This window comes from Fusarium redolens (assembly GCF_020744475.1).
Source record: "Fusarium redolens strain MPI-CAGE-AT-0023 chromosome Unknown BKA55scaffold_18, whole genome shotgun sequence".
NCBI classification, from domain to species: Eukaryota; Fungi; Ascomycota; class Sordariomycetes; order Hypocreales; family Nectriaceae; genus Fusarium; species Fusarium redolens.
The window spans coordinates 771,270-797,726 of NW_025763681.1; the positions used below are offsets into that span (position 1 = coordinate 771,270).

General features: G+C 47.1%; 10 protein-coding genes across 10 annotated transcripts; 5 read left to right on the forward strand and 5 right to left on the reverse strand.

The window, feature by feature from the left end:
• Positions 1–463: 463 nt before the first annotated feature.
• Positions 464–1,085, reverse strand: BKA55DRAFT_598139 (uncharacterized protein; the record flags this gene model as incomplete). The annotated part of the gene is made up of 2 exons (XM_046196183.1): positions 464–485; positions 763–1,085. The coding sequence occupies 2 exons, from the start codon at positions 1,083–1,085 to the stop codon at positions 464–466; spliced, it is 345 nt and encodes a 114-aa protein (XP_046044299.1).
• Positions 1,086–2,473: 1,388 nt separating this feature from the next.
• On the reverse strand, positions 2,474–4,204 carry BKA55DRAFT_598140 (cytochrome P450; the record flags this gene model as incomplete). The annotated part of the gene is made up of 5 exons (XM_046196184.1): positions 2,474–3,417; positions 3,478–3,526; positions 3,565–3,900; positions 3,962–4,054; positions 4,118–4,204. The coding sequence occupies 5 exons, from the start codon at positions 4,202–4,204 to the stop codon at positions 2,474–2,476; spliced, it is 1,509 nt and encodes a 502-aa protein (XP_046044300.1).
• An 867-nt stretch (positions 4,205–5,071) lies between these two features.
• BKA55DRAFT_598141 (uncharacterized protein) lies at positions 5,072–7,216 on the forward strand (the record flags this gene model as incomplete). Its single annotated transcript, XM_046196185.1, has 5 exons — positions 5,072–5,138; positions 5,227–5,548; positions 5,596–5,651; positions 5,704–6,068; positions 7,181–7,216. The coding sequence occupies 5 exons, from the start codon at positions 5,072–5,074 to the stop codon at positions 7,214–7,216; spliced, it is 846 nt and encodes a 281-aa protein (XP_046044301.1).
• A 1,793-nt stretch (positions 7,217–9,009) lies between these two features.
• Positions 9,010–10,720, reverse strand: BKA55DRAFT_710092 (cytochrome P450; the record flags this gene model as incomplete). The annotated part of the gene is made up of 4 exons (XM_046200773.1): positions 9,010–9,402; positions 9,447–9,953; positions 10,005–10,489; positions 10,615–10,720. The coding sequence occupies 4 exons, from the start codon at positions 10,718–10,720 to the stop codon at positions 9,010–9,012; spliced, it is 1,491 nt and encodes a 496-aa protein (XP_046044302.1).
• A 3,614-nt stretch (positions 10,721–14,334) lies between these two features.
• BKA55DRAFT_710096 (uncharacterized protein) lies at positions 14,335–15,690 on the forward strand (the record flags this gene model as incomplete). The annotated part of the gene is made up of 1 exon (XM_046200774.1): positions 14,335–15,690. One exon carries the CDS (start codon positions 14,335–14,337, stop codon positions 15,349–15,351), a length of 1,017 nt encoding a protein of 338 aa, XP_046044303.1. The 3' UTR covers positions 15,352–15,690.
• Positions 15,691–17,351: 1,661 nt separating this feature from the next.
• On the forward strand, positions 17,352–18,233 carry BKA55DRAFT_522815 (uncharacterized protein; the record flags this gene model as incomplete). The annotated part of the gene is made up of 2 exons (XM_046188603.1): positions 17,352–17,450; positions 17,577–18,233. The coding sequence occupies 2 exons, from the start codon at positions 17,352–17,354 to the stop codon at positions 18,231–18,233; spliced, it is 756 nt and encodes a 251-aa protein (XP_046044304.1).
• Positions 18,234–19,307: 1,074 nt separating this feature from the next.
• BKA55DRAFT_544429 (uncharacterized protein) lies at positions 19,308–20,061 on the forward strand (the record flags this gene model as incomplete). Its single annotated transcript, XM_046190709.1, has 2 exons — positions 19,308–19,961; positions 19,996–20,061. 2 exons carry the CDS (start codon positions 19,308–19,310, stop codon positions 20,059–20,061), a joined length of 720 nt encoding a protein of 239 aa, XP_046044305.1.
• A 548-nt stretch (positions 20,062–20,609) lies between these two features.
• Positions 20,610–21,155, reverse strand: BKA55DRAFT_523248 (uncharacterized protein; the record flags this gene model as incomplete). The annotated part of the gene is made up of 2 exons (XM_046188629.1): positions 20,610–21,024; positions 21,085–21,155. The coding sequence occupies 2 exons, from the start codon at positions 21,153–21,155 to the stop codon at positions 20,610–20,612; spliced, it is 486 nt and encodes a 161-aa protein (XP_046044306.1).
• A 1,231-nt stretch (positions 21,156–22,386) lies between these two features.
• Positions 22,387–24,189, forward strand: BKA55DRAFT_523088 (FAD binding domain-containing protein; the record flags this gene model as incomplete). Its single annotated transcript, XM_046188620.1, has 1 exon — positions 22,387–24,189. One exon carries the CDS (start codon positions 22,387–22,389, stop codon positions 24,187–24,189), a length of 1,803 nt encoding a protein of 600 aa, XP_046044307.1.
• A 1,512-nt stretch (positions 24,190–25,701) lies between these two features.
• Positions 25,702–26,322, reverse strand: BKA55DRAFT_523148 (uncharacterized protein; the record flags this gene model as incomplete). Its single annotated transcript, XM_046188624.1, has 2 exons — positions 25,702–25,856; positions 25,989–26,322. The coding sequence occupies 2 exons, from the start codon at positions 26,320–26,322 to the stop codon at positions 25,702–25,704; spliced, it is 489 nt and encodes a 162-aa protein (XP_046044308.1).
• Between the last annotated feature and the right edge of the window lie 135 nt (positions 26,323–26,457).

Genomic DNA, 26,457 nt, shown 5'->3' on the forward strand with positions numbered 1-26,457 from the left:
AGAGCCTCTGCAATGTTCGCAGCGGCGCACGTATCTTGTTAATCCAACTTGTGGCTTGCTACGTACAAGGTACAAGGCAAAGGCTATTGTGTTACCTACAAGCTACGGGGGCCTTGAGATTGTATGGAGGCAAAGGACCTTTCACTGACGGACTTTGGACGATATGTAACCACCATACCAATGAATACTAAGGCCGTGAACGCACGCCACGTGGAAGACCACATGGCTGCGAAACCGCCTTTTTCCAGAACTTGTTCAGACGTGAACTGGCTTTCGTTTCTCAGCTTTTGACGCCAAGTATATACATAGCCCTATGGTTTTGTTGCAAAGCGAAGGAACTATGATCCGTGACATAGACAAACCAGAGTCGAAGCGTTACAGTGGCCTTTTGTGTATTCAGAGACCAGAAATCAGTTCAATTATCTATCTAATTCTCGTGCACATATTTGCACTCGTTATTCTATCAATCAATGGAATCGCAGAAACTACAACCCATGTTATCCCTAGCACTGTCCCTAGCACTATCTAGATGCCGTGATGGTAACCTTACAGCTGTGCTTCTCAGTTGAAGCCATCTATCCTAATCACTGTGACTCTAAGTCCCAAACATAGGGCTACATGGTGCTCCTCCATGCCTTAACTGCGATCGCCAATATAAGCCCTGACATGGCAAACACCTCTGCAATAATAACGATAATAGACCAGTCCTGATATTTTGATTTGAACCAAAGAATTACACCGGCGAGGAATTGTAGGACATACAGGGTTATCATAACCGGTAGTGTCCAGAGGAGAATCGGAAACCTTTTGTGCACCACGATGCCATTCTCGTCGACTTCATACATTTCGCGTCGATATGTAAAATTCAATAGTGTAAAGAGTACAGGCAAAACCGCTGACAGTACGATTGTGCCTGCAAGAAAGGTCACTCCTGCGACAAATGAGACCTTGTCGTCTCCATCTGCCCTTTCGCCACCGAGAATCACAAGCATGATACTCGCAGCACCTAGACCAGCGCAGATACAGTTGAAGGGTGTGACAAGACCCAAGATCTGACGAGCCTTTTGATTCTTTGTAAAAGCCATGGTTTGTTCCTCTCAGCGAGCTTGTTATATGAAAGGCTTACTGTTACGACAGGCAGACTGGGTTTATATAAACTTCAGATGGGAAGCCAACAGCAGTCGATTTGGCCTATAAATAGTAATAGACTTTGATATTTTTGCTACCTAACTAATCAGTGTCTCTGCCCATGTATTTTGACTGTTTTACTATGAGTAGCAGTATCTATAGTTCAACCTGATATTTTTAATTAAACTCCCGCCACATGAATTCTATAGCCGTAGGTTAGGTCAAATACTAGCTTGCTATAGAAATACATGATTACCGTTTTCCTCTTTTATCTGTGTCGGTCTCTTCATGTGGTGCTAGGAGATCTGTCAAGTAAGATAAAAAAAGCCTCAGAGATCACGGGTAAACAGCCATATTTCCGAATGTTGAAATATCGCTGCGCATGTGTTATCTTAGATGTGTTACGTTTTCTGCAGGATGTGATAAAGCCATTGGCTAGCATCGCAGATCATATTTTTGTATGCAAAAGTTATTTGGGTAATATGAATAAGAGCGGAGTGATCCTAAAGGAGGGAGTGAGGGATTTGAATATCCCTTACATCAGATTCAGCGGGGGGTGTAACGATATATTACAGGTCCAGATATCTTATCTTATGGCCATCTCTATCACAATGCGTAGCGTGGCTCAGGTGATCCAGGCCCTCAGAGATGCGATTGCCAAAATAATCCCAAACTCGGCATCGCAGGGCTATGTAAGGTTACCTAGTGAGGACCCCGCTTCGACCACCACCGAAACTTAATGTACGGTCCTCAGAAAATTTCTTATATATTGTCTCATCCCCCTACCCATCTCGTAACACGAACATCGGAGGAACGTTGGAGAATTGGTTTACATATAAGAACCCTGACTGCCTTACTCCATGGGTCGTGTCTCCAGTGGAGGGGAGCTTTGTTATTCAGACGCCTCCTACTATGTCAACCAATGCAACTGGATACGTCTGCCCGCTTCGGATTCATATCAACTGGAAAATCTCTGGCTACAGCTGGGCACGTAGGGAATGCTCGTTTTATGGGTAGATCGTGGTTATGAGTGTTGTCATGGATAAAACAGTTAAGCATATTCATACGATAGACCGCTCAAACTGAACATGCAAGCCACCCCGTATGTTGTGTGTGTTGCGGAAAATAGAGAAATATTCTCAAAGAAAGTGAAGTTAGTATGCTCGTGGAGTGTATTACCATCAAATACAACATGCATGATGTATCTCCTATACCCAGACTTTCGCAGGTAGCTGTACATGCGAGAACACAAGTCCAACTCCCTACATATCTCTTTTGATTTCCAGAAAAACATACACCTCTTTCGTTTCCATGGAAGTGGCTGAAGGCGTTCTAGCCCCAAGCCCTAGTCGCGCTTTTTGTTCCGTGGATGAAACCGAACCAATAACTCTGGCTTCTTCCAGGTCATGTGGAATCTCACTTCGTCAAACCAATTAAGTTCTGGATTGACCAACTCCCAATCATACGTGTATACCATCATGGCAAGAATTGTTCTTGCCTCCATATATGCAAGGTTAAAGCCCAGACAAGCCCGACGTCCAATAGAGAACGGACGGCTTGCAGCGAGATTATCTCCTGTGCCACCGCCAATCCAGCGCTCAGGTCGAAACTCATCAGGGTTGCTGAAACTGCGTGCGTCATGTGACATGGCGAAGTTATCAACGGAGACGATAGTACCCGCAGGGATAGCGCATCCATCAATCACCGCTCCAGGAGGACAGACGCGAGGAAGGCCAAAGGGAGCAGGCGGGAAGAGTCGAAGGCCCTCTTCAATAACGCCGGATAGATACTGAAGCTTCAAAGTCGACTCTTTCGTGATGTACTTCTTCGATGAAAATGCAGAACGGATCTCGTTTTGTAGTTTCATCAATGTTTTCGGGTGCTGGAGTAAAAGGTAGGTGACGCCAGCGAGAAACGTCGCCGTTGTCTCTGATCCTGCTAGCATCATGACTTTGGCCTGCTCTCGGAGATGAACGGGGTCGAATTCGCCCTCTCGTATTGTACGGGTGAAGAAGTAACTTTGCTGAAGAGATTGTGTGCCCTTGTCATCCTGAGCCTTGCTGTTTTGAACCAGTTGATCAATCTTCTTATCTGTCATCCTATCGTGAGATATCAAGCTGTTCTTGAAGCTCGTCGGCATAAAGACTGAGAGGGCAAAACTTGGGACTGAAAGCCGGTTGAGAACGGTACCAAGACTTAGCTGTGTGGCAAAATCCAAGATAAGCGTAACCCATTCGCTACCTTTCCATTGCTTAACACAGTCGAAAGATTCGCCAAAAGTGAGATGACCTTGTTTCACGTAAGTATTAGGCCGACATTGATCAAATTGTATTGGATGTGCCATCTCACCTATGATGTCAAAAGTAAGCCAGTTGTATACAACCGAGACATCGACACCCTCGGTTTTCGGCCCCCCTTCTCGACGAGTTGGGTTACAAACAGTTCTGTGTAGTCTTCGATCACAACCTGAGCCTCACTCAATGATTTGCCGCTAAAAGCATGAGAGATTTCATTCCGTTGCCGTCGATGATCCTGTGGATCCCGGGAAAATACGATGTTGGGCCGCCCGGCGGATGGATGGGTGCTATAGAGAACTTCGCTTTTCAAATACTGAGCCTCCTTAGAAGCACGGGCGTAAATATCTTTGTAAGCCACTGGGGACTGGAAAGAAAGTTCATTCGGAGCAATCCTTACGACATCGCCATACTTGTCGTGGACTTGCTTCATCACAAAGGGGTAGCGTCCACGGGTCCACGCTTGGATAAACCACAACTAGTTCATGGGGTGATTAGAGCCACGGAGCTTCAGTAGACTGTGATTATACATGACCTACCTGACTACATGCTGCGAGCTTTGGTCCAGGATAATGGGAGAGGGGATGGAAGAATAATCGGTAAATGACCAATACAGAGATCCAAATGATTCCCTGTCATAACTTCCATGAGCATCAAATGAAGGGCTTAGGTAGTAAACAGATCGTTTTACTCACGAGTGCAGCAGCGTAGAGCAGCCCTTCAAGGATGGTGGTAGATGCCATCGCTGGTTCAAATGTCCAGCGGCTGGCCCGTACGTTCATGACAGATACTTGTTTACGGACTATATGCGGTAACTCAGGGAAAACTCTTACGAAATTTATGTAAGTCCATGTGTGAATCATTTAGCGTACAAGCAATATCCAGTTCCGCCGCATAACTCAAGGGATAAACAGTGGAGTAGTTTGCTAATGGTGTGCAGTGCGACGGAGGGCCTCTCAAGCGTCCACCCGCGCCGGTAATCCCGTGTGTATACATGTTAAAAGATGCTGTTTCTCTCAGATGAATATCCACCTGTGAAAACGGCCCGCACAGAGGATTCCACAAAACGCACCGATATTCCCCGGGACCCTTTGGCCTTGGTCTTTGTCGTTCACCAATACTAGACTGATACGGGATGGGATGAAGGCTAAAGGTCGATTTCAATACGAAATTGAAGCGTGTCCACATTTCCTGAAGCTTATCTTCGATATCCCGTTGTTTGCCGGATTACTGACAGCACGGTCAAAACCCCAAAATCCTACATTCGCAATCTTCTGGCCCCACAATAGCTTAACCAGCAAGAACGAAAGAAAATCATTCATATGATGCAAGGTGAGCGTGAAAACCACTGTATCATACACATCCCTTGCTTTTTCTCTGTTATGTAAACCTTGTTCAAAACAGGGGTTTGCCAGTGAATTCCGACCGCGAGGACAAAGGATTGCGGTCGCTGAAGCCTGGCCTCAAAGGACTCTCTGGTCCCTTCAATAACACCGTCCTCATTACCTGCAAGTCTCACATCATCCTTGTACTCAAATACCATTTTGCTGCCATTCCACGTGCTGACAATACTCGTAACAGCTTTCTCTCCCCTTCTCCAGTAAAACTGGATAAAAGAAAAAGAGAGAGAGAGAAGAAGAAAAATAGAAATGGCGGAGTTCACTATTGACGACAAGGACTTGACGTCCCTCGAGGGCAAAGTAGTCATTGTCACAGGTATGTAGCAACACTCTCCCAAAATTCATATTTTAGAGGCATTTAGCAACAACACACATCTAGCTCGCCGCTAAAATCTCCACAACAGGAGGTTCATCTGGTATAGGTCTTGCCACTGTCGAACTACTTTTGTCCCTTGGAGCGTCGGTAGTTTGCGGTGATGTTCAAGCTCCTCAAAAGGACTTGGGAGGTACATACACATTCATCAAGACAGACGTCTCTATCTGGAGAGACTTACTTGCACTTTTCAACAACACGAAGAAGATATACGGCCGTATCGATCATGTCTTTGCCAATGCAGGGGTAGGCCCTCGGACCGAGTACTTGTGTACAGACTTTGACGAAAACGGCGATGCAGTTGAGCCCTCGACCCAGCTTCTCGACATAAGTCTCAAGGGTGTCATCAACACGTCTACCCTCGCGATTCATCACCTACGCCAGCAGGAATACGGGGCAGCATTGTTATCACTGGATCCGCGACCGGTTTGCAGCGCTTTCGATCTGTTGACTATGGTAAGCAAGAGGAACTATCTTTAGGTTATTGTTGACTGATGATCTGGACCAGCTACGGCTAAGCACGGGGTCCTCGGCTTTGGCCGAGCTCTTGTTCCACGGCTTCAAGAAGCCCAGCTTCCAATCCGAGTCAATACCTTGGCACCCAGCTGGACTGATAGCAATGTACTCCCATCATTGAAGAGCTTACTTGAGGACATACACGTAGAGGTGCAACCTGCCTCGGTGGTAGCTCGCTGCGCTGCTTATCTCATGGCTGACACCTCAAGGAACGGGCAGCTCATCCATGTACAGCGTGGTAAATATACAGAGATTGACGAGGCAGTCTTACTTCCAGCGTATCGGCGAATCAATGGTGGTTCCCCTAGTGAGGATGAAGTTCTTAGACGACTAGAAGAGGTCAAAGAGTACGGCATGGTTCGAGTACAGCCTCAGTGTATTGTTTTTGGACGGTCTAAGCTTTAGGCACAAACTGGTGAGGCTTCCTCTAAGGTCTACCTTGTGGCCAGAAAAGGTCCAATACCTGTATAGCCTTGATCCATTCTTAGCAAAGCTGCGAATTCAAGTCACCGAAATTGAACTCACGCCTTAATTTCGCGAATATTGTAGTGTAAAATGTCCATTTAATAAGAACTTGAAGAAGGAGATGATTTACCTTTCCTCTGTCTACCCTGATACCACCCCTCTTTCGGATGGACTTACGTAGTAGTCAATGAGCTTGCGCATCCGGCAACCGCTGTAGTCTTAACGCCCATCTGTGACGTATGAGGCATCGCTTACTACGTTTCAAGTGTCTACGTAGACACTTACAGGTTTCACCAGGACCATATGCGGTGAGCTTTCTTCCTTCGTCTTTTCTATTGTTGGTATAGCCATGAATAAGCATGCCTGAGATAGTGTGTTAAGGATCGCGAACCAATGGCCTACAGTCAATTTATTCCACCACCATGCAGCCCTCAAACAGTAGTCACCACCTTTGATCAATCATAAAGTTTACACAAGAGGCCTAGCGATTGTATAGTCGTAGTGATTGGCGATAAAATAAACGGATGGTACATGTAGAACATCTACGCGTGGAGTGACCATGTCACGCAGCACTAGCGACATCATTTCCTTCCACTTCACCATCACACAAATTTCCCAGCTGTCCTGCACCATCTTGCACAAAAATGGCCAACAATACCCACAATAACAGATATCGTCATCATCGCTCATTGTTTCATTGTCATCCCTAGGTTGGGGCGGTACACACGCCCGTTCGGACAGCTGTGGCTCGAAGTCATCGAGCCAGTCTGGCTCTTTATAAAGGGTAAAATCTTCGTACTCGAGCAGAGCGGTACTTTCTCCATATGAGAACTCATGAAGGTCTTTTCGTTCGTTCATCTCAGGTTCTTCAAGCAAGAGGCTTGCGTCGTCGAATAAGTTGTCAACGGCAGGAGAGCCTGGACCGTTTGAGTACAGACACACAGCCCATTTCGCAGGATTGTATTTAGGAGAGGAGCAGGTGAGGGGCTGCAGAACTGATGTAGGCTGACTTGTTCCCTCAAAGCTCGCCGTATTGGTAGAGGTCCCAAGTGACGCAGCAAATCCAAGTGCCTCTGTATGCTTAGCACATGTGCTACACTCAAACTCACTCCCAGCCACTGTGGTATCATATCTGACAGAGTCTTGAGGGAGATGAGAGTTTTGCTGGCCTGTGGGCGACCCATACACTGAACTCAAATTCATGAGATAATTCTCAAAGCAAGACGAACCACAATAGGGAGGATGGTCTGGTAGTGGTGGAGCCATGCAGTTGTCGCATCGATGTGGTCGAAGCAACGAGCTACCAGAGGACGGGTCTCTGGTATCTGATGTCGTGGAGCTCACGCCAAAGGTGAGATTGACACTCATGTCCGTGATAGAATGCACCTGTTCGTAGTGGCGTAATCTAGGGTATATCCAAGGCAAAGCTAAGAGAGGATGACAGGTGTACAATACAGCAGGCTACGATTTTGACGCCATTTTTGTAGGAAACAGAGAGCCTTGCTGTATCAAGACCCGGCCCACAGATCAGAGATACGCTGAGAGAGCTCGAGAGATCTCTACCCATGTACTTGGTCTCAACGAGATGAAACATCTCTTTCATCTACAATATCCACGAGAGAGTGGATCACAGAATATGATGTTACTGCATCTATTGAGAAACCGGAATCTAGGATTGTTAGCTATGGATCAATCTGTGAAGTGGAGAGTCACTAGTGTGAAATACCGATCAAGGGATGCTGGGTTGGATGTTAGATGTTGACCTGGCCTAGGCGAGCGTTCATGCCGCAATGACCCCGGTCTCGCTTCAATGGTTCTATTCACACCACTGCACATAGCCCGCTGTTGTCGGGGAGGGAGTACACCATCCTGACTCATTCCTTGTGTCACGCCATCCGCCTGTTTATTCAATTGACCATAATAAGCCGAAAAGTTTCACTTTTCTTACGTGCCGATAGCAACGCCCCCACTTCTCCGTGAAAGATGAATGCAAGGGGATGAGGGGATTTCACACAATCCTGCGTCTTCGCCACTGGGCCTTTAACTCTTTTGAAGGTCGCATCTTTATGAAATGGCCACTTCACAAATGTACTCGTCATTGTGCGTTCGTCTGGACAACATGCTGTGACCCTAGGACGGTATTGGACGCTGAGTAGCTGGGCGTTGTCAGTCGATAACCTTGAACACCCACTGGTGTCAGCGCCCCAAAAAGAACCAATGTGCGAATTGCTAGTTATTGCTTTTGAAGCTGCTGTCGCTCCAGGGCACTTGGAAGCTGCCAAGCTACTCTTGGCTTTCGCAAAAGACTGCGAATTAAAATGGAGTAGCGACAATATGCTCTTAAGGGTCAGTGCAGCTAGACATTATTACTGGAATACTATACAATACATTGAGCTACCATGATCAATTCAAGCTGGATGCTTTTATTTTTTAGTTCCCTTTCTAACAATGGCGAAACTTTAGACTACCTGTATCGTCAGGATGGGGCCTGATATGCTTCCCGAAGATTTCTCTCAAAACTACGTCCTTCCACGTGCCTGACGGATGAATGATACAATTCTTCGCTTGCGAAGATTTCAATATCGTATTCCACAATTACTTTGTCAAGCAGATAGAGATATTAATGCCTTCTGGGTTGAACTTGACGATCTGGAAACGCGACCTTGCGTGAAAGACCCTACAGTGGCATAGTTCTTCAAATTGTTTATATAATAGAACATAAAGGTAGCATATATATTATCGTGTGTAGAGTTTGCTACCCAATCGCCTCAATGTGCAAGGAATTGAGGAGGCGAAGGGCGGTCCGGAACCGAACACTGAGCGATCAATCCTTTCAGGTTCGTTTGGTAAGCTGTACCAAGGGCCCGTCCCTGTTCGCAACGAATATATCCCCCAACTGATACTGGTCAACAGTACGACGTCCTTTGATAGCATCAGGGCTTCCGCCTCCCAGGTTGCTGCTGTTATCACGACGGATCTCAAAGTGGTACACAACCTTTGCCAAAGCTAGGCTCATCTCCAGATAGGCCAGATTCTTCCCAACACATCCTCGAGGGCCTGTAGAGAAAGGCATAAATGCACTTTCAGCTAAACAGACACTCGCAGAGGAAACTCCACACTCATCATTCTCATCGACAATCCACCGTTCGGGACGAAACTTGAATGGCTCAGGATATATATCAGGGTTGTGATGCATGCAGTAGGATGCGGTGCTGACTTTCATACCCTTGGGATATACTGCCCATCGACAACAATGCCACCTTCTTGGACCTCTCGAGCAAGATCAGCCGGAACAGGAGGGCTCATGCGCATTGTCTCGTCAATGAACGCTCGAAGATATTGACAGGAATAGAGAGCTGCGCCACCCCTGATGTCGTCGACGCTGGGAAATGTAGATTTCAATTCCTTGGCAAGCTTGTCTTGTACATGAGGGTATCTTGTAAGATAGAAGAAAGAAGCAGCGAGACTTATGGCGGACGTATCGGAGCCAGCGATAATAAGAGACTCACTCTCACCGAACAGTTCATCGTTACTGTATCCCTTTCCAGTATCAGGATCAATGGCGTGGAAGAGATAGTGGAAGAAATCCTTTCGACTCTCTGTACCCAATTTACATACTCCTCGCGCCTCATTTTCGAGCCGAGCTCTCTCAGTAAAGCATTTCTCGACAAACGTTTGCCACTTGCTCAAGGCTGGAGGCGCAATGGCTGCGAGAAGATAGTCCAGGCCTCTGGGCTTGAGCCATGCCCAGAGATAAGCAAACGGGGAGTAGGCAATCTGAACATCCAACATTAGCAACAGCTTTATCGATGGTGTCTTGTATCTTACCGGATGAATAGTGGACATAAAGTCAGTCATGAGCGTTGGAATATGCCGTAACTCGCTATCATGTTCCTTCATGCCAAAGGATTTACCGAAACATAACTCGCCTAGGGTATCAAAGACAAGATGATCAGCCCATCGAGCCATATTCAATGAGCCAGACCATTTCTTCTCTCTAATTTCTTGATCGAGTAACTCAATCCATCGATCGATATTGGAATGAATGAAAGGTTCGCAGGAGCGCAGTGCTTTATCAGAGAAGGCATGGTTCATAACTCGCCTCTTTCGAGCATGGGTAGTCTTATCGATACTATTCCATGTTGTCACAGCGTGAATATTGCGAGGGTATACTCTGTAGTATTCCGTCTTCTTGACATTTGCCTTGTTGTTGTAGATGGTCTTTAGGCCGGTAGGAGTGTTGATCAGGACACTATTAGGAGTGATGCGAAAGGTTGGGCCTGTAAGAGCGTACGTCAGCCTTTGACGTACTCCTGTTTTGTGATGGGTGTATATTGCTTACCATATCTCTCCTGCAGCTTCCAGAACCATATGTGCCGATCCTGTCTGAGAGTGTAGTAATATGCTGGGAATGCTGAGATCCGTGCCCAGAACGGACCTGGATACTTGGCTAGAGGGTGGAAGTACAGCCTGTAAAGCACTATTACTGTAATATGACCAAGAATTAGAAAAACAGTGCCCGGAATGATGTATGAGGAAGACATAGCGGTGATCGTGCCGATGGTAGCCTTGGTTTGATGACGTTGTCTCGCCTCTAGACAGTGAATAAAAACAGGTTGCCAGTATGAGGCAACTAGCCTATTATAGGGAGCACCGGTTCCAGAAATATGACAGCAAACATATGGAAACCTATGGTAAAATTACCTGTTATATTCCCAATCAGTTGCCACGAACCATTCTAGTACTCTATAGGCTTGGGCACGCATCTTGCTCGTTCACAGCATCCTTGCTACTTCAATGGGTCTCCACATTTCGTGAAACATTGGAGTTGGCAGCTGACAGAGCATGAGAAGAGATGACTAAGGCCTTGAGGGCCATATTAACCATAGTAGGAAAAGGAGGTTACATGATGGAGGCTGGATAGAATCAGTCCTCTTCATGTCTGGTCGCTCACACAAGGAGTCTTTTCCCTTTCGTTTACGACATCGGCTTACAACGCTAGCAACATTAATTTCACAAGATTTCAGCCATGGTCATATTGCTGCGACATAGCATGGATCAACAAAACTCGTATCATCACGATCTTTGGTTGTAGGAGAACAGCATGCAACTATAAGGCCTGGTTGGAATTGTGTGGGCTTTTCGGAAGTGAAGATCTCTACCATCTGTTGGACCAAGATGCTCGAAAACTTCACTTGTTTTAAGCAGCTCCCGCCTGAGCTCAGGGCTAGGGTCTGGAGGTTCGCCCTTCAATCGGAGAGCCCCGGAGTACATTTCTTTCGCCTTTTCAATCATAGCCAATCTCAGACGAGTCGCCAGGCTTTCTAACCATACGCGTATGGTTTAGTTAAACCATATATTACTCATATATTGCCCATATACCTATACCATACGGTCTGAGGCGTATGGCCATATATGATCATACGCGGGATAAAGTTGCTCCGAGTCAAAAATAGTCAGGTAAGGAAATCGGCGGCACTAGAACACCTTGACCATCCTCCTGGTCCTGAATGGCCTCCCTTTCCAATAGATCCATAAGGTAGACAGGATACTTGAATGGCAAATCGGTTGCTTAAGCTATGCGTGGGCAACTTGGACTGCCGTGCAACGTCTCCGTAGCTCCAATCCAAGGGCAACTATCAAGATCGCTTCGAGTCACATTGTCAGGCTTCATGTCAAGATCAAGTCGCTCACTTATAGCAAACAGTTAGTACGGTCCTGCCTGCTAGGCAACAGCTGCTGCCTTGCAGGCAGCAGAACTATTCCAGATCATATAGTCTCATACGATTCCACTCCTTGAGATAGAAATCAAGTCTCATTCGTTAACCTTACCCGATTCACTGAGCGACCTTCTGACTGCCGTGGCCGACCGTCAGCTAGCCACGCCTCCGCGTCGCGCGACACTTCATGACGAAGCTAGTGGAAAGCCATGATGCCCGTTGATTGCCTGCGATGGACTCCTTCCTCAGCCGCCCGCGTAGTGACCGCGAGTCCTCCATCGCTGCAACAATCGAGACGGCTTCTGAGATACCTGATAGGCAGAGCTTACCCTCCGTTGAATCTTCCACTTCAACAACTCCAAAGCGCAAACGCATCACTACGGCCGATGCGACGTGGCAACACACTCGAAAACCTCAAGGATCCGAGCCTGAGCGCGCTGGGCCAAAGCAGGACTTAGTGTTCTACTGCAAATACTGCAGCGACCCACCGTACTCCACATACGTGTCTACCACATTCCGTAACCACCTACTTAAGATACACTCAGTTGAAGCCGCTGGCTCGGAGCCAAATTCGACCAAGAAAGTGCGTACCAGCCTCATCAAAGAAGCGTTCAACAAAGCAGGCGAGATTGAGGTTACTAAGCTTCAAGAAAGAGAGGAGCAAGTTCTTCGCAACGTACTTAATCCAAAGGCTGCAATGGAAGCCTTAGTCCAGCTGGTTACTGTCCGCAATCTCCCATACAATTGCAATACTTGGCCAGAGTTGCACGCTCTGCTTATGGCGGCAAACTATACTGCAGAAGAGCTTATCAACACCTCCCACGGCCATGTCCAAAAACTCTGCTCGAACTCATATGCGATCCACAAAGATATTCTCCGAAAAAAGCTGCAATCCTCACCTGCCAAGCTTCACCTCTCCGCTGACGTATGGAGCGCACCAAACCACAAGGCTTTCCTAGGAATATGCGTGCAATTTATGCAGGAAGGCACGAAAAATCCCTGCCAGGCACTGCTGGCCTTGCCTGAACTTCCTGGCATAGACGGCCCTGGAAGCCACAGCGGAGCCGAGCAGTGGAAGCTCCTTCAGCCAGTCATTGAGGAGTACGGCATCTCACGCCAGCTGGGATATATTACAGGAGATAATCACGGTTCCAATGACGTGCTATGTCGTCTATTGAGCCACTTCCTTGATGGACGAGGCGTCGCCTGGAATGCAAGACACCGACGGATTCGTTGCCATGGCCACATTGTCAACCTTTGCGTCCAAGCGTTTCTTTTCATGGATAGCAAAGAGGCTGTGCTTGAAGCCTGTAGGCAGATTGAAGAGATGGACCAAGCTTCGTTCAACATTGACATGATGCAGGGTTGGAAGAAGCGAAAGGAGCGTGGCTGGAGTCAACTCGGTCCGCTCAGCAAGTTACATAATACTGCTATCCATATTAGAGCCAACGATTACAGGTATAATCTCTTTCGGAGGCGTGCCGGCAAAGTCCTCGGGCTCGACAACGATACACGCTGGAACTCATGGTTTCTTCTGCTCGATGCCGCTCTTGATAAGGAGGAGCATATCAAGTGGTATCAGGACAAGTACTACGACGCCCTTGTGGACGACTACTTAGCACCACAGGATTGGCAAAACCTTCGCGAGACGCGGAACTTCCTACAGCCGTTTTGGAAGATAACACTCCTTACTGAGGGGTATCGTTCGACGCTCGAACGTACATTATTTACGATGGATGTCCTTCACAAGCATTACCAGCAAGCATTCAACAAATACAAGATGAACCAACAGCTACTTGGTCCGGTACTGACGAGCTGGCATGTCTTCGACAAATACTACCAGCTCTCCGATGAGAGCCCTGCATACGCTGCAGCCCTTATTCTCCATCCATCCCGAGGAAAGGCTCATATACAGAAAAATTGGCCAAAGGCATGGCATAAGAAGATCTTTACAGGAGTGAAGAAATTGTGGGAAGACGAATACAAGAACCTGCCAACCGTTTATACTACTCCTTCCATTGTTCCGGCACTGGAACTGGATGAGTATGACCTGCTTGCACAGGAGCTTAATGTCATAGGCACAGAGCCCGACGTTGACGAATACGAAACCTACACCTCCCAGCCACCCATTCCAATCGACTGCTCCCCCCTTGTCTGGTGGCTCCGCGATGAGCAGAAGGAGCGCTTTCCCCGACTGTCAAAGATGGCAATAGACATTCTCTCAATACCTGCCATGTCTGCTGACCCTGAGCGTACATTCTCTGGAGCACGGCGTACAATTTCATGGGATCGAATGCTCCTTGGAGCATCGACAATTGAAAAGGGGGAGTGCTTGAAGAGCTGGATTCGCAGCGGTATAACGGCAGGGCTACACGTAGACGAGGTTGAACAATATGAGTACATGGCAGAGGAGGGAAGCACCAGCGCTCTAGAGGAAGATGTGGGCCCTTGACCGGTTTGACGTCATTTGCCGTATGGGCAATATATGGTTTAGTTCGCCATACGAGAATAAATCATACACCATAAACCATTCAGGTCCGTATGGCGTATGGCGTATGGTTAGAAAGCCTGCGAGTCGCTATGGTATCCTCTTGAGCAATTGGCCGATGGATTACTACCTACTGCCTCCGAGGTGGCCCGTTGGTCCTATCCCAAATACTTCAACCGATTTAAGAGATGGAAAGGATTTACATTTTGATGGTAACCCTTCTTCCTACGTGACCCTTGTGAGTCTTCGGGTGACCTGCAGAGAGTCCCGTTACGCCGCTTGTCTCCATGAAAGACAGCCACGAAGCGACGCTCGCAAAGGTCCAGGCCAAGCTTCAACTTGCGCTACCGCAGGCCATCACGCGTCTTACTCCTTGACCTCTGCAGGGATCGATAGAACGAAACAATGGAAGATTACATGTGCTCCAGAAGACCTCGTCATCTTTCAGCTTCACCCTCTCGAATCAAAGTCACCCTCTCCATGCACGAAGGGACCCGGTGCAGGCTTAGAGGAGTGGGGCCTAGGGATGCGGCATGTTGGCTGGGAATACCATACGGACTGGTTGTCCGAGAGGAGAAAATATCCATCCGCTGACATACTGAACTTTCTATGTTCATGCGCCTTGCGTGGTGCAAAGGTTGGCAATCTGGAGGCGATATGGATAGTCAACTACAAGATCAAACGAAAACAGTGGGTACACTCAAAGGAGCAGGTAAATAGGCCCGCTATGGATGTCTTCAAGATGGACAGGTATCGCCTCGTAGAAGTAGACTACAAAGACTGGCGTCACCTGCCACGAGAGGAGGCTACGTGGGAAGAAATTTCAGACAACCCAGATGAGGACGCAACACACACATTCTTACCATTCGTCAATTTCCTCCAGGACTTGATTCTACTTCTGATTGGTCGTCAAGCTCTTCGGCACCGAACCATTCAAGTTAGAATATTAGCTTGTGAGTCGTACTAAGATGGGGAGAGTAGAAGAAGACTTATTTCTCGAAAATGTATCACTTCGGATTAAGTATTCGAGTGGAGTTAAAAGTATTTCTTGAGCCTATTAGTTTTTTAAAATTGAATGCTCCATGTCAGCACCAACCCGCCTGACCAAGGCTGCCGTGTCCTGCATTGATGATAGTCTCAAACTCAGGATGCCATGCACCGGCCGGAGTTGCCATTGACGTTGACCATGATGCCTAAGGCATGGCATGCGATCGTGTGATGACCATGTCTGAAGTGTTTGATGAAACCCCGCCTCAGGGTTTTTCACGGGGATGAGCCTGGCCGAGCGCTGTGGGGTTAATATTTCACTTGAATTCCCCACCGTCATCTTCTTGCATCATTTTGGTCAGACCCACTCGCTGATTAACCCTAAGACTGGGCTTGCTTGTTTTCTCTTTACCCAAGGCGGGGCTTTCTTTTGTGTAGAATGGACGAAAAGCGGGGAATACGTGAATAGCTTAGCGTAGCCACAGGCCCTATGAGGTCCGTTCTCCCGGGCGTAATAAATACTACTACTACTACTACTACTACTCATCATGTCGTAGCTATCTGTAGGGTAAGTTGTGGCAAGTTGGATACATTGCCGTTTTAGTTTAGGCGCTCGCTTGGACTCTCACAAATCCTTGTTTCAAGCCGTCCCGAGATATTTCGGCCAGGGACCGAACTCAACAACTGCTGACTGGGTCGTGGCGGTTTGGATTCTCTGCGATGGTAAAAATCAATATTCTTTTACTTTAACTGTACCAAACCACGGAAGCCGATGAGCCCCGCCGAATGAGTTGGTCTCCACTACTCAAAAGGGAGCCTGCACATCGGCCCCGCGAATCTACCCTCATGGTTTTGTCAAGTGCCTGACGCAAGGTCAAAGAGGAACATTAACAGGAAGAGAGGCTACTAGAGTCGGGAAAAAGGTGACTTTAAGACGTAAATATTTACTCAAACACTAAAACTGTTTCTATACATATTAATTCTAAAAAAGAAAAATTAAAAAAAAAGAAGCATCAAAGACATTATTGAGGCCTAATAGTTATTTATTTAAAGCTATTCAGGATTCTGTTTATTGAAGTGGGACTGAAAACATCTTCCTGGCCGACATGCTTTTTTTTCTCTGCAATATTGTTGTAAACAAATGTTTCTTTCTCACTTTCTGAATTGACTGAAGATTTCGTTGCCCTACGCATTGACCCCTAGTGCTCACAGACTCGAGCATGGGGTAAGACGGTCTAGAGACCCTTCCAAATATGGGAACAGAATATTTGCCGGGTAATAATGACTCCGTGATCGCCCACAATCCGGCTCCGCGCCATGTTCGTTCGTGTCTAGTACTTACTTAAATGCCAAGATGTTTAAATAAGGATCAAGACAAGGGATAAGAGAAAGCCCCACTTCAAACTAACTGTGAGTTCACCGTGAGTTCACCGTGAGTTCACTGCGCTAAAGTAGGGCCCAAGCTGTCGGAGACTTCTTTGACTGGATCGCGAAGACGTTGGTACTTGCTTGTTCTGCAGAATCCCCAACCTTTCCGCGCCTTGTATTGATCATGTGCTTTGCTTGCTCCGCCTAGCCGCATCACATTAGGGCGTGAAAACGGAGAAGGCGAAGATAACCAAGGTCTACGATTGGACGTCGTTTGATCTCAAGCTAAAATCAGCATTTCTTGGCCAACAAACTGTTGCAGAACCAAATGGTACTTGTCAATCTTGTTTCCTCCAGCCATCCCACCGAAGGCTCGGAGAGGAGTTTTTTTTTAATCTCAATTTTGCTCCATATATTCCGTAGGCCAATGAGCATTTCCTGACTAGAGTCCCCACGTCGTATTGGAACACTTGTTCCTCTAACCCTCACCCGTCGGCTTTCTCCCTTATGTGGTTTGGGTGCTTCTCGCAGTGGGTCTAGCATCTGTGAATCACTGAGGTTAGACATGGGCCCAGCAGGCTTTATGTGACAGAATTTCTAGGATCTTGCAGCATGTTGGACCTTGATGCTGAGCATCGCTTCCTGAATCAGAATGAGAATGATCAAAGGTTCCAACGACACGATTCACAGGGTGGACACTTCACCTGGGAGGTAATATAACAGACATCACAGGTCCGCGAAGGATGTGTAAAATATCTACTGAAAAAAAGTCACGAACTGTCCAAAGATTTCACATTTTGTTCAAAGCATTGCAAACACTGTGGCTCGATTGTCCAGCTTTTGGAGATGGCTCATCATTCGTCAGGGCAGAACTGGCATTTCATGTATCCACACAACGCTAGTGAGCATTCAGTATCAAGCTTACTTCCCCCATTGTATTGGGACTCTTTCGCAAGTGCTACAGCACCTTCGTCTCAGGACCTCGTGCGCACAGCGCCCTGGCCGAGCCAAGACAATTCTACGGTTCCTCTTGACGACTCTATCGTGGCATATCCATATCACAGTTCGCTATCGGATCCCACCCTATACTACTGGCCTTTCTGGAGTCCCTGGGAAGCCAATTACTGGTTTGCCGACTCTCAAGACTATTCCAACTGCTACAGTCTTCCTCCCCAAGCTGTTTTGGAAACAACTCCATTTGCATTCGTTCATGACGCCTTACATCAACAATCCACTCTACCATATATCCCCAATGGCAAAGGTTTCGATGCGGGAGTCGTCGACCTAGGCTTCCTGGCGCCAGATGAAAGATACATTGTCGAATCGAGGCTGGAAAACATCAAGTGGAAGTTTATTCAAGTGGGATATGCGATGTACTGGAAGCCCATGACCATATCTGGACTGGCAATGAAATTAAGCAGGATGCGAGAGAAGCACAAAGTCCTGGAACATATCATACCAGTGAGGCCGCATGGAGGTTTGAAAGCTTCATAGACGCTATGGAGTCTTCTGCATGGGACTGGGCGTGGATTGCAGCAACATGTTATGAGGCGCAATCCGCAAGACCTGCTGGAAAACTGTCGAGTCATAGATTTTACCATAGATCAATACAGTACTGCACCTACAACAGAGCAATCTGTTATGGCACAGGCTGAATTCACTTTCAATATACATGAGGCGAGACCAACGCGACTTCAGCGCCTAAAGTAAAACTCAAGCAAAGGGTCGGTGCCAGGAGCCGAACAATTATGCATTTCTGTCATTAGTTCGCTGCTGGTCAAACCTTGTGTGCTGAAGTTGAGAAGTAACACAGTTGAGCACGAAGCTGATATACCCTGATCTTGATCCCTAATTGCTGGGTGCGAATTGCATGGTGAAAGGGGAGTCTGGCGATTAGAGGCCCTTGAACAGTGAAATGAGGTACTTGTCCTCATAATTCCGCCACCAAGCCTGTTGCTTAGTCACACGAGAGTTGATACCAACTCCTCAAAGGAAAGCTCAGCCATGAAGAACTCGCTGGCCAACGCTAGGAGCTCGGTATCGCGGAAGATATAGAATCCTTAATTCGCAACTTAGCACTGGGATGCTGAGTTACGGTGCATGCCAGGATTTCTATCTAGTTCCGGATTGTCTACGAGCTGCACGTTACAGCTGAAGTCGTGCTTATCGCAGACTATCACGGGTAAGCAGCGACTTAGTGGTGGGTATTTAGGTTGGGCAACCAAAGGGCCCCAAATTGCTGCATTGATTCAACGGTAGGTACAGATAAAAACGGCCACATACCGCGTATAGTGAAATGAGAGAAAATAGATTGTATCAATAAAACAGCCAGATATATATAAGTGGGATCCGAGAATGATACTATACATTGTTGACGAAAAGGGCCATAGGGCGTCTGAGTAAGAGCACCAGCCAAGAATAGAACGAGAATATTTCAGATTAACGTATACCTGTAAATTTGACTGGCAGTATGATCTTAGGCTCACCTAAACTGTTGATAAATACCTCGATGCCCTTGCTTAGCTCAACTAGTCTCCAACCATCTTCGAAAGGATACTTCGTCACATGATGACTCGCCGAAAGCCCCCGAAGGCTTTAACCGGCAAGAAGTTTCTGCTATCGGAGAATGCACAAAGTGTTAAAGGACTCGCGGATAAAATTAGAGAGTACGAAGGCCAAATCTATAAGACTGTACAAGAAAAAGCCTACGTTGTTTGCCTACCAGACGAACGTGTAGAATTGTGGGAGGCTCCAGACAAAAAGAAGCATAGCCCAGTATGGAGAGCTTATCAAGCCGGCAAAACATTTGTAGATACTACCTCCTTCGATTCTTTAACTCACGACATCGAATCGTGGAAACCTACTGAATTCATCCCGCCGGTACCTACACAAAAGACTCAACGGAAGAGTTCAGTTTGTTTGGAAAGGAAATCATCCTTGGTCCTCGACACTATATCCGTCTCAAACAAAGATGCGCCGAAAGATGAAGCAAGTGGTCCTGAACGGTTTACTGCGCCGAACATCTCAAAGTTGACTCTGCCAACTAAAATGGCCCTGGAAGAGCAGGCGTCTTCAGTTTCCAATTCAACTACAGAGGGCTTGGAAAATATCCAACAAAAGCTGCAGTATTTAAGGACAAGCCTTGACAGCCAGATGGACAAACTGACCAGGCTGTCAGCAGAGAACAGGTCATGGGTGCAGGCCCTCAACGATATTGAACAGGTAAGCTGCGATTCCGGTTACTATTATCTTCAAGCTCAACTGTGGCAAGGTCATCATAAGGATCGAGGTACTGTCTGAATCCGATAATGAGGACTCATAAAATAACCAAGGTCCAGGTCATTCGTTGGGTATGAGAGTCGTCGGTGGAACTAATTTAGTGTAGTTCTGCGAGCAGGTAGTATTACCAATCTACTCAAACTAAATCGGCGATATCATATTGCTCAATAGGGCTTTGATTAGGCTCACTCCCTAGAGAACAAAGCAGGTAGCAGTCTCGATTTACCCTATAGATCCCAGGACCTCATACAATAGAAGCCTTCCAATAAATGCACTCCTGCTTAAGCGCCAATCTTCTCACTATAGCCAGGTTCATGTAGAGTCTCCACAGCCACAGCTATATCGAGAGCCAGGTTGTTGTTCTTGCATATATAAATACATACACTTCTATATAGATGATCACAATTGCATTTTCTTTACCCATCGAAACTAATTATGACGCTCTATGGGAGAGGGCTTTTTTGCAGTACGCTATGAGGATAAGGTGACGAACAAGCTCAGATCAACCGTCAACACGTTCCAAGTTCGTTAGAAGGATATCCCATCATTATCATGGACTTCGGAAAATTTGAATTGCACCAGGAACTATGCTCAAGCGGCTACAAAGCCAATAAAGATGGCACCCAAAACAGCCGCAGCCGCGGCGACGCTTCGCTGGACGTCTACACTAGCCGCGCTATTGCCGCTGCCGTCACCGCTATCGCTGCCTTCATTCAGGTGTGTTACAACCTCTTTCATAGCGCTCAGCACTCGAGAATTCACTTCCTCAATCTTGTCCGAGATCAATGTTTCTGATCCGTCAAAAGCTGTGCTGATGGCGGACGCCTTATCCTTGATTAGCGTTTCACCATGGTCCAGTAAGCTGCTGCCCTTCTCACTTGCTTTGCTCGCAAGCAGTTCTAAAGAAGAAAGCAAGCTATCGAGGTCACGCTCAGCGTTGCTGCGAGGGGGTGCCGTGATCGCGGGACTAGTCGAATCCATCGTGTGAGGTTTCTCAACCGACCGTCTGTCACTATCCAGATTGATTAGAACATGCCATGAAAGGAGTCATATACAAGTAACCGACGTCTTATGCGGGGCTTCTTCGGCCACTGCAATGCTCACCAAGGTGAATGCGAGAATTGTGTAATAGCGCATATTGATCAGGCGAACAATCAAGGACCAGATGGGGCGTCAGTAGGAAGGGTCAGCTCAGGAGAGCGAGCAAGGAGCCCGTGAATGTATTTTATACTGGTGCCTATCACAGTGCCTGTTCAGAAAGAAGAATTGGCCTCATTGGCAACTGTGACACTTCGTTACAATTATAGCATCATTTGGTATACGATGTTGCATCATATATCCTTACCGGAAATTTGTGGTCCGGAGTGTTTTGAGCTTAGCCTGCCGCCGTTCTAGTCTGCCTAACGCATCATGTAGGGTCATGCTGACTCACGTTTGTGAATAAGAATTGCACATACCGCAGCTTGAATCTAGTCATGTGTACATACGTTTGTCGATTTTGTATTAATAGATTTCTTGAAAGCGAATTTTCATTTATCAAATTCCTCTTCCGCAAAGGCAGATATTTTCGGATTGATCCGCCACGTAGAGGTGGGATTTAATTCTAGCAACATACGATGCGTTACCCTTCTACTTGTGAGTCGCGAATTCTCTATATATAAATGGGAAAAACGAATGTTGTTGAATTGACGGCAATCTCACTGGCAGGTTGTGCAAACCAAGGCGCCCTGAGATTGAACATATGAGTCAGAAGCATACCGTCAAGAACACGATTTCACAGCACACAGATGGATGAATATACCTAACTGTACCCATGGACCAAGCACACGTAAGACATGAGAAATATCTCGCGTGTGACGACCCTAGCGTCATGGTGTCTGGCTACTGTCGCTTACAGGCTAGCTTCATATTTCTGCAGGAATTGAATTCACACGTCCGGGTTCAAGAAGCTCAAGACGAAATTGTCGTAGAGTAGCTAGCTCCTTTGGAGAAATAGATCTTTTAAGCCGTGAAAAGTACCCCAAACGCTTTGCTCCGTATTCCACCAATCTTGACTACAACATGGTTCGTTCAAAACGCAGCTCGGCATTCCCCAAGGTGACGCCCAAGGTGACCTATCCCACCGATCATACTTACATCGTGGTCTTGATTCTCTTTGCCTGCATTCTTTATCTTCTTGAAGCATTATATAAAAAGGTTCTTTCCCTCGCCAAACTTGCTTTTACTCAGCAGTTCGAGAAGAAACAAAAACCTCAAGTAGGCAATGTTTGAGTACTAAAAACCAACTTTAAAGCCTTTACTCTTATCCAATCTTTCAACAAGCGAATCGCTGCTCGTGTTGTGCGCCAGTGCCATACAGAACTGAGCCATGCCCCCACATAACACAAAGCCCAGCTGCCCCATCATTAAGCAAGACTCTGGTCACCGCGGAAATTCTAGTCAGTATCGAGGGTCAGTTTTTGAATGCGACATCCTCATTATAGGTGCCGGTGCTGCCGGCCTAGCGGCGGCGGCAGCCGTGCAAGACCAAGGGCGCAGAGTCATCCTTGTTGAGAAGGAGGACTATGTCGGCGGCACCACTTTCAGGTCCGGTGGCTGCATGTGGATGCCCAACAATTTCCGTATGCAAGAGCTTGGGATCGAGGATAGCAAAGAGCAGGCTGAACGTTACATTGCCGCTGTAGGGAAGGCTACAAGCCCAGGTCTCGACGAAGACATTGTCCTTCGGGATCTGCAGAACAGACGGCTGAAGGCTTTTCTGACGCAGGGACCGGAGATGGCAAAGTATTTCAGAAATGAGGGTTTTCGCTGGATGGCCGCCCCATCCAAGTTTCCAGATTACCACCCACATATGGAAGGAGCGGTCGCGTATGGCCGCACTTTGGATCCTGAAGTTTTCGATGCAGCGAGTTTGGAAGGCTGGGTGAGATACCTTCAAGTGCAGGAAAACGTACCTGTCATTTCCCGATTCGAAGACTTATGTGTCTTGACGAGGCGGCCTTTTTCCACGGGCTGTGCCACTAAAACCGTGGCTCCGCCTCAGGATATGGAGAGACCGATGTCTATGGGTCAGTCGCTGATCGCTCAGCTCCTCAAGATATGCAAGGAGCACGGCAACGTGACCATCTGGACTCGATGCGAGCTACAAGAGCTCTTGGTATCTGATCTTGATGGCAGGGTGATTGGAGCAAAGGTCCTGTGTGGACGTAGCGAAAAGCCGGTCCACATCCACGCATCATTGGGCGTGGTGCTGACCACAGGAGGTTTCTCACAGAATCAGAAGATGAGAGATACATACCTCGGAATCGGATCTACCGACGGAAGAGCCTCAAAGATATCAACCATGGCGGGTTGGAGTCTTGCTGCTCCCGGAGACATTGGCATTGCGCTTCAAGTCAGCCAAAGGCTTCACGCTGACAGTGCGCAGCTAGACCAAGTCTGGGGTATCCCCACCATGATCAACCCTGGAACAGGGAAAGTAACGGAAGCCATGTTCGCCATATCGAAGCCTTTTTCCTTCGTAGTAGATGGCTATGGACGCCGTTTCTTCTCCGAATCCCAACCTTACGGTGCTGCTGTTAGGTCCATGTACGAAAGGGCGAAGAAAGGCAGCAGGACAGCCGAATTTTGGCTTATTTTCGATGACAAATACATGCAGGCATATCCTATTGGGGGGCTCCAAAGTCCATGGTTAATTGACCAAGCCGTCGAAAAAGGCCTCCTGGTACGCTCAGATACCGTTGATGGTTTATCAAAGCAGATTCTGGTACCAAATCAGAGTCTACAGGCAACCTTGAGTGAATGGAACGAGATGTGCGACGGTGGCCGTGACAAGCACTTCCACAGGGGCGAGGATAGATACCAGCAGTTTATCGGCGATCCAGATGTCACACCAAACCCTTGTATGGGCCCCGTCAAAGAGAGCCCTTTCTATGCCATCAAGATCTTCCCTGGAGATGCTGGCACAAGAGGTGGACTTCTGACTGACGAATTCGCAAGAGTGCTTAGGAAAAATGGCGATGTGATTCACGGCCTGTTTGCTGGTGGGAATGCATCCGCTGCCCTTCTTGAATCGCAAGGCGCGGGCACGACGCTCGCTCCTGCAATGACTGAGGGTTTCATCGCCGTGACTTACATGTTGTCTCTGGCTAGTGCTGCCAGTTCTAGCTAACGAGTCATATATGTCAGGCAACTTCTCGTCCAACATAAATTACATAGTAGTGTAAGGGATGCCAGCAGAGCAAGCTGTAGCAAGACGCTCTTTTGTAAAAGTAGCCACCAATGGCTTACTACAAGATGTCCTCAACTTTATATACATACTTTTGCTTGATTGCTGTGACTAATTACTCGAACGAGCATCCATAAATCGCGCCCTTTGATGCAGGTGATGTATGCCACCACCGTGTTGAGAATAAGATGAAGATCATGTTCTACATTAACACCTCGCTGACCTCCTAGCAAACAATTCATCTAGCAAACAGTCATTTTTGCTATGTCTCCGTATCCAAGAAGCGATTATGTCCTTCTTTGATAGTGAATTCTTGATGTAAACCCCTAAAATGTCTTTACAGCTCCATAGTTGATGCCCAATACTCAGTGACCCTAGGGAGATCCGATGACTTCCGACCTATTTCACAATAGAGACAACTTCTTTCCTCTTGTCGATGCTTATGTCCTCCTACTTTAGAAGTAATGCTTTTTGCCATGTGACGTCCCGAGATAGTGGGTATAGCTCGGGTCTTGTGCATCATACTATTGGCTTTACCCGTTAGAGTTTTGACGATGTCTTTTTCTGGACGCATTGGATACGATTCTATAAATAGTTTAGTGATGGATATATTATAGGCAAAAGATCCCTAACTGTACTGCCACTTCTTACCTTTCTTAAGCTACACTTACACCCAATGATTCAGAGTGCGGCACGACAGAAGTGAAAGAGAAGAGAGGAGCTGTAATGCTCCGGCGGTAGACTAGAGTCCTCAATTGAGCCTGACAGCGACACAAGTATTATGTTGGTTTTTGACGACATTAACCATTACGTGATGCAGCATCCCAGTTAGACAAGCCACCAGCCACTGGAAGTCAAATGGGACGATTCAACTTGGTGTGACTTTCCAAGTTACGTGAGAAGCATTTTAAAGAAAACACAAATGAATTACTAAAACACTCCGCAGCCGGACCGATACTAATCTCATACTCCACCTGTATTCAACAGCTACATTCGGAGAAGTGTGAATCTTGTGGATGTATATTCGTGGGCTGCTTTATAAATAGCAAAGCATCTGCTACGTATATGAGTGATGCAATTTTACTGAGCGCATGAAGCAAAACCTTACTTCACAGTACGTGTATTCGATCCATTGGTGCGGGTTGTTGTATCCGTCATGGTATTTTGCAAAATCTGCCCTTCATGCACCAGTACCCTGTGTAAGCTTGGAAAACGGTCCTGCTTACAAATAGCGGTCTCCTCTTTACCTTCTCGCCATAAAACTGGTCGAAAAGTTAAGCATAAATTCACTTGGTCTATCTGTCTGGCAACGCCTTTGGTCGCTAGCATCTGTAGCATTGAGCGGGCTCCACCATGGAGCAGGGTGTGACCACAGCACGGATCTGCCCAGGGCGTCACTCCAGCGAACATCACGCCGAGAAGAAAAAAATGCGGACATTTCAAGGATCCCTATTCCTAGTGTTCAAAGGGAGCTTGAACCCACCCAGCCGTCCGAAATGTCGATACTTTGGAAGGTTTTGTGGCTCCCCGTAAACGATGTAGTTCTTCTTCACAAACACGCTGATGCACAGGATGTGTCATTTGAATGTATGCTTGTGGGACGCATCGTTCTGGGTAGGCGTTGAAAAAACTATTGTAACCTCCGTCTAGGATATAAATGTCAGGGTACAAGAGAGCCGGGTACCGCTCGATATCATATTGCCGATCATTTGACCGTATACGATCTGCCACTAAGGGTGAACGGTACTGCGAAAATTCGCAATACAGGCAAATGGATGTCCGCCCTTGATCAGACTTGCCGGGAATCAAATCATCAAAGAAATTTGTATCTACGATGCTTCCAAATCGTGGCGCAAGACTAATCGCGCCATCAATGTGGCCTCCCTCATATTCGTACCTAAAACGGCAGTCAACAATGATCAAACGATTGAAGCACAGATCCAGCTTGCGATCTATGCAACCAAGAAGAGTTTCTTTCGTGATGCGCGGGAAGCTGTCGGTATAGCTGAGAGGTAAGGTTGGAATTTTTTCACGATGATTTAGCTCGTCACTTTCTGCCATAATAGGAGCTTGCATGTTTTTTACCTAGTGGTACAAAAGGGAGAAAGTCAAGTTATGGCCTGGCTCTTATATGATGGAGTCAAGGAAGGCTCCTCAATTCCGCACATCATCAAAGAATCATGTTTCGATAGACAAAACTGGCACCCTTAG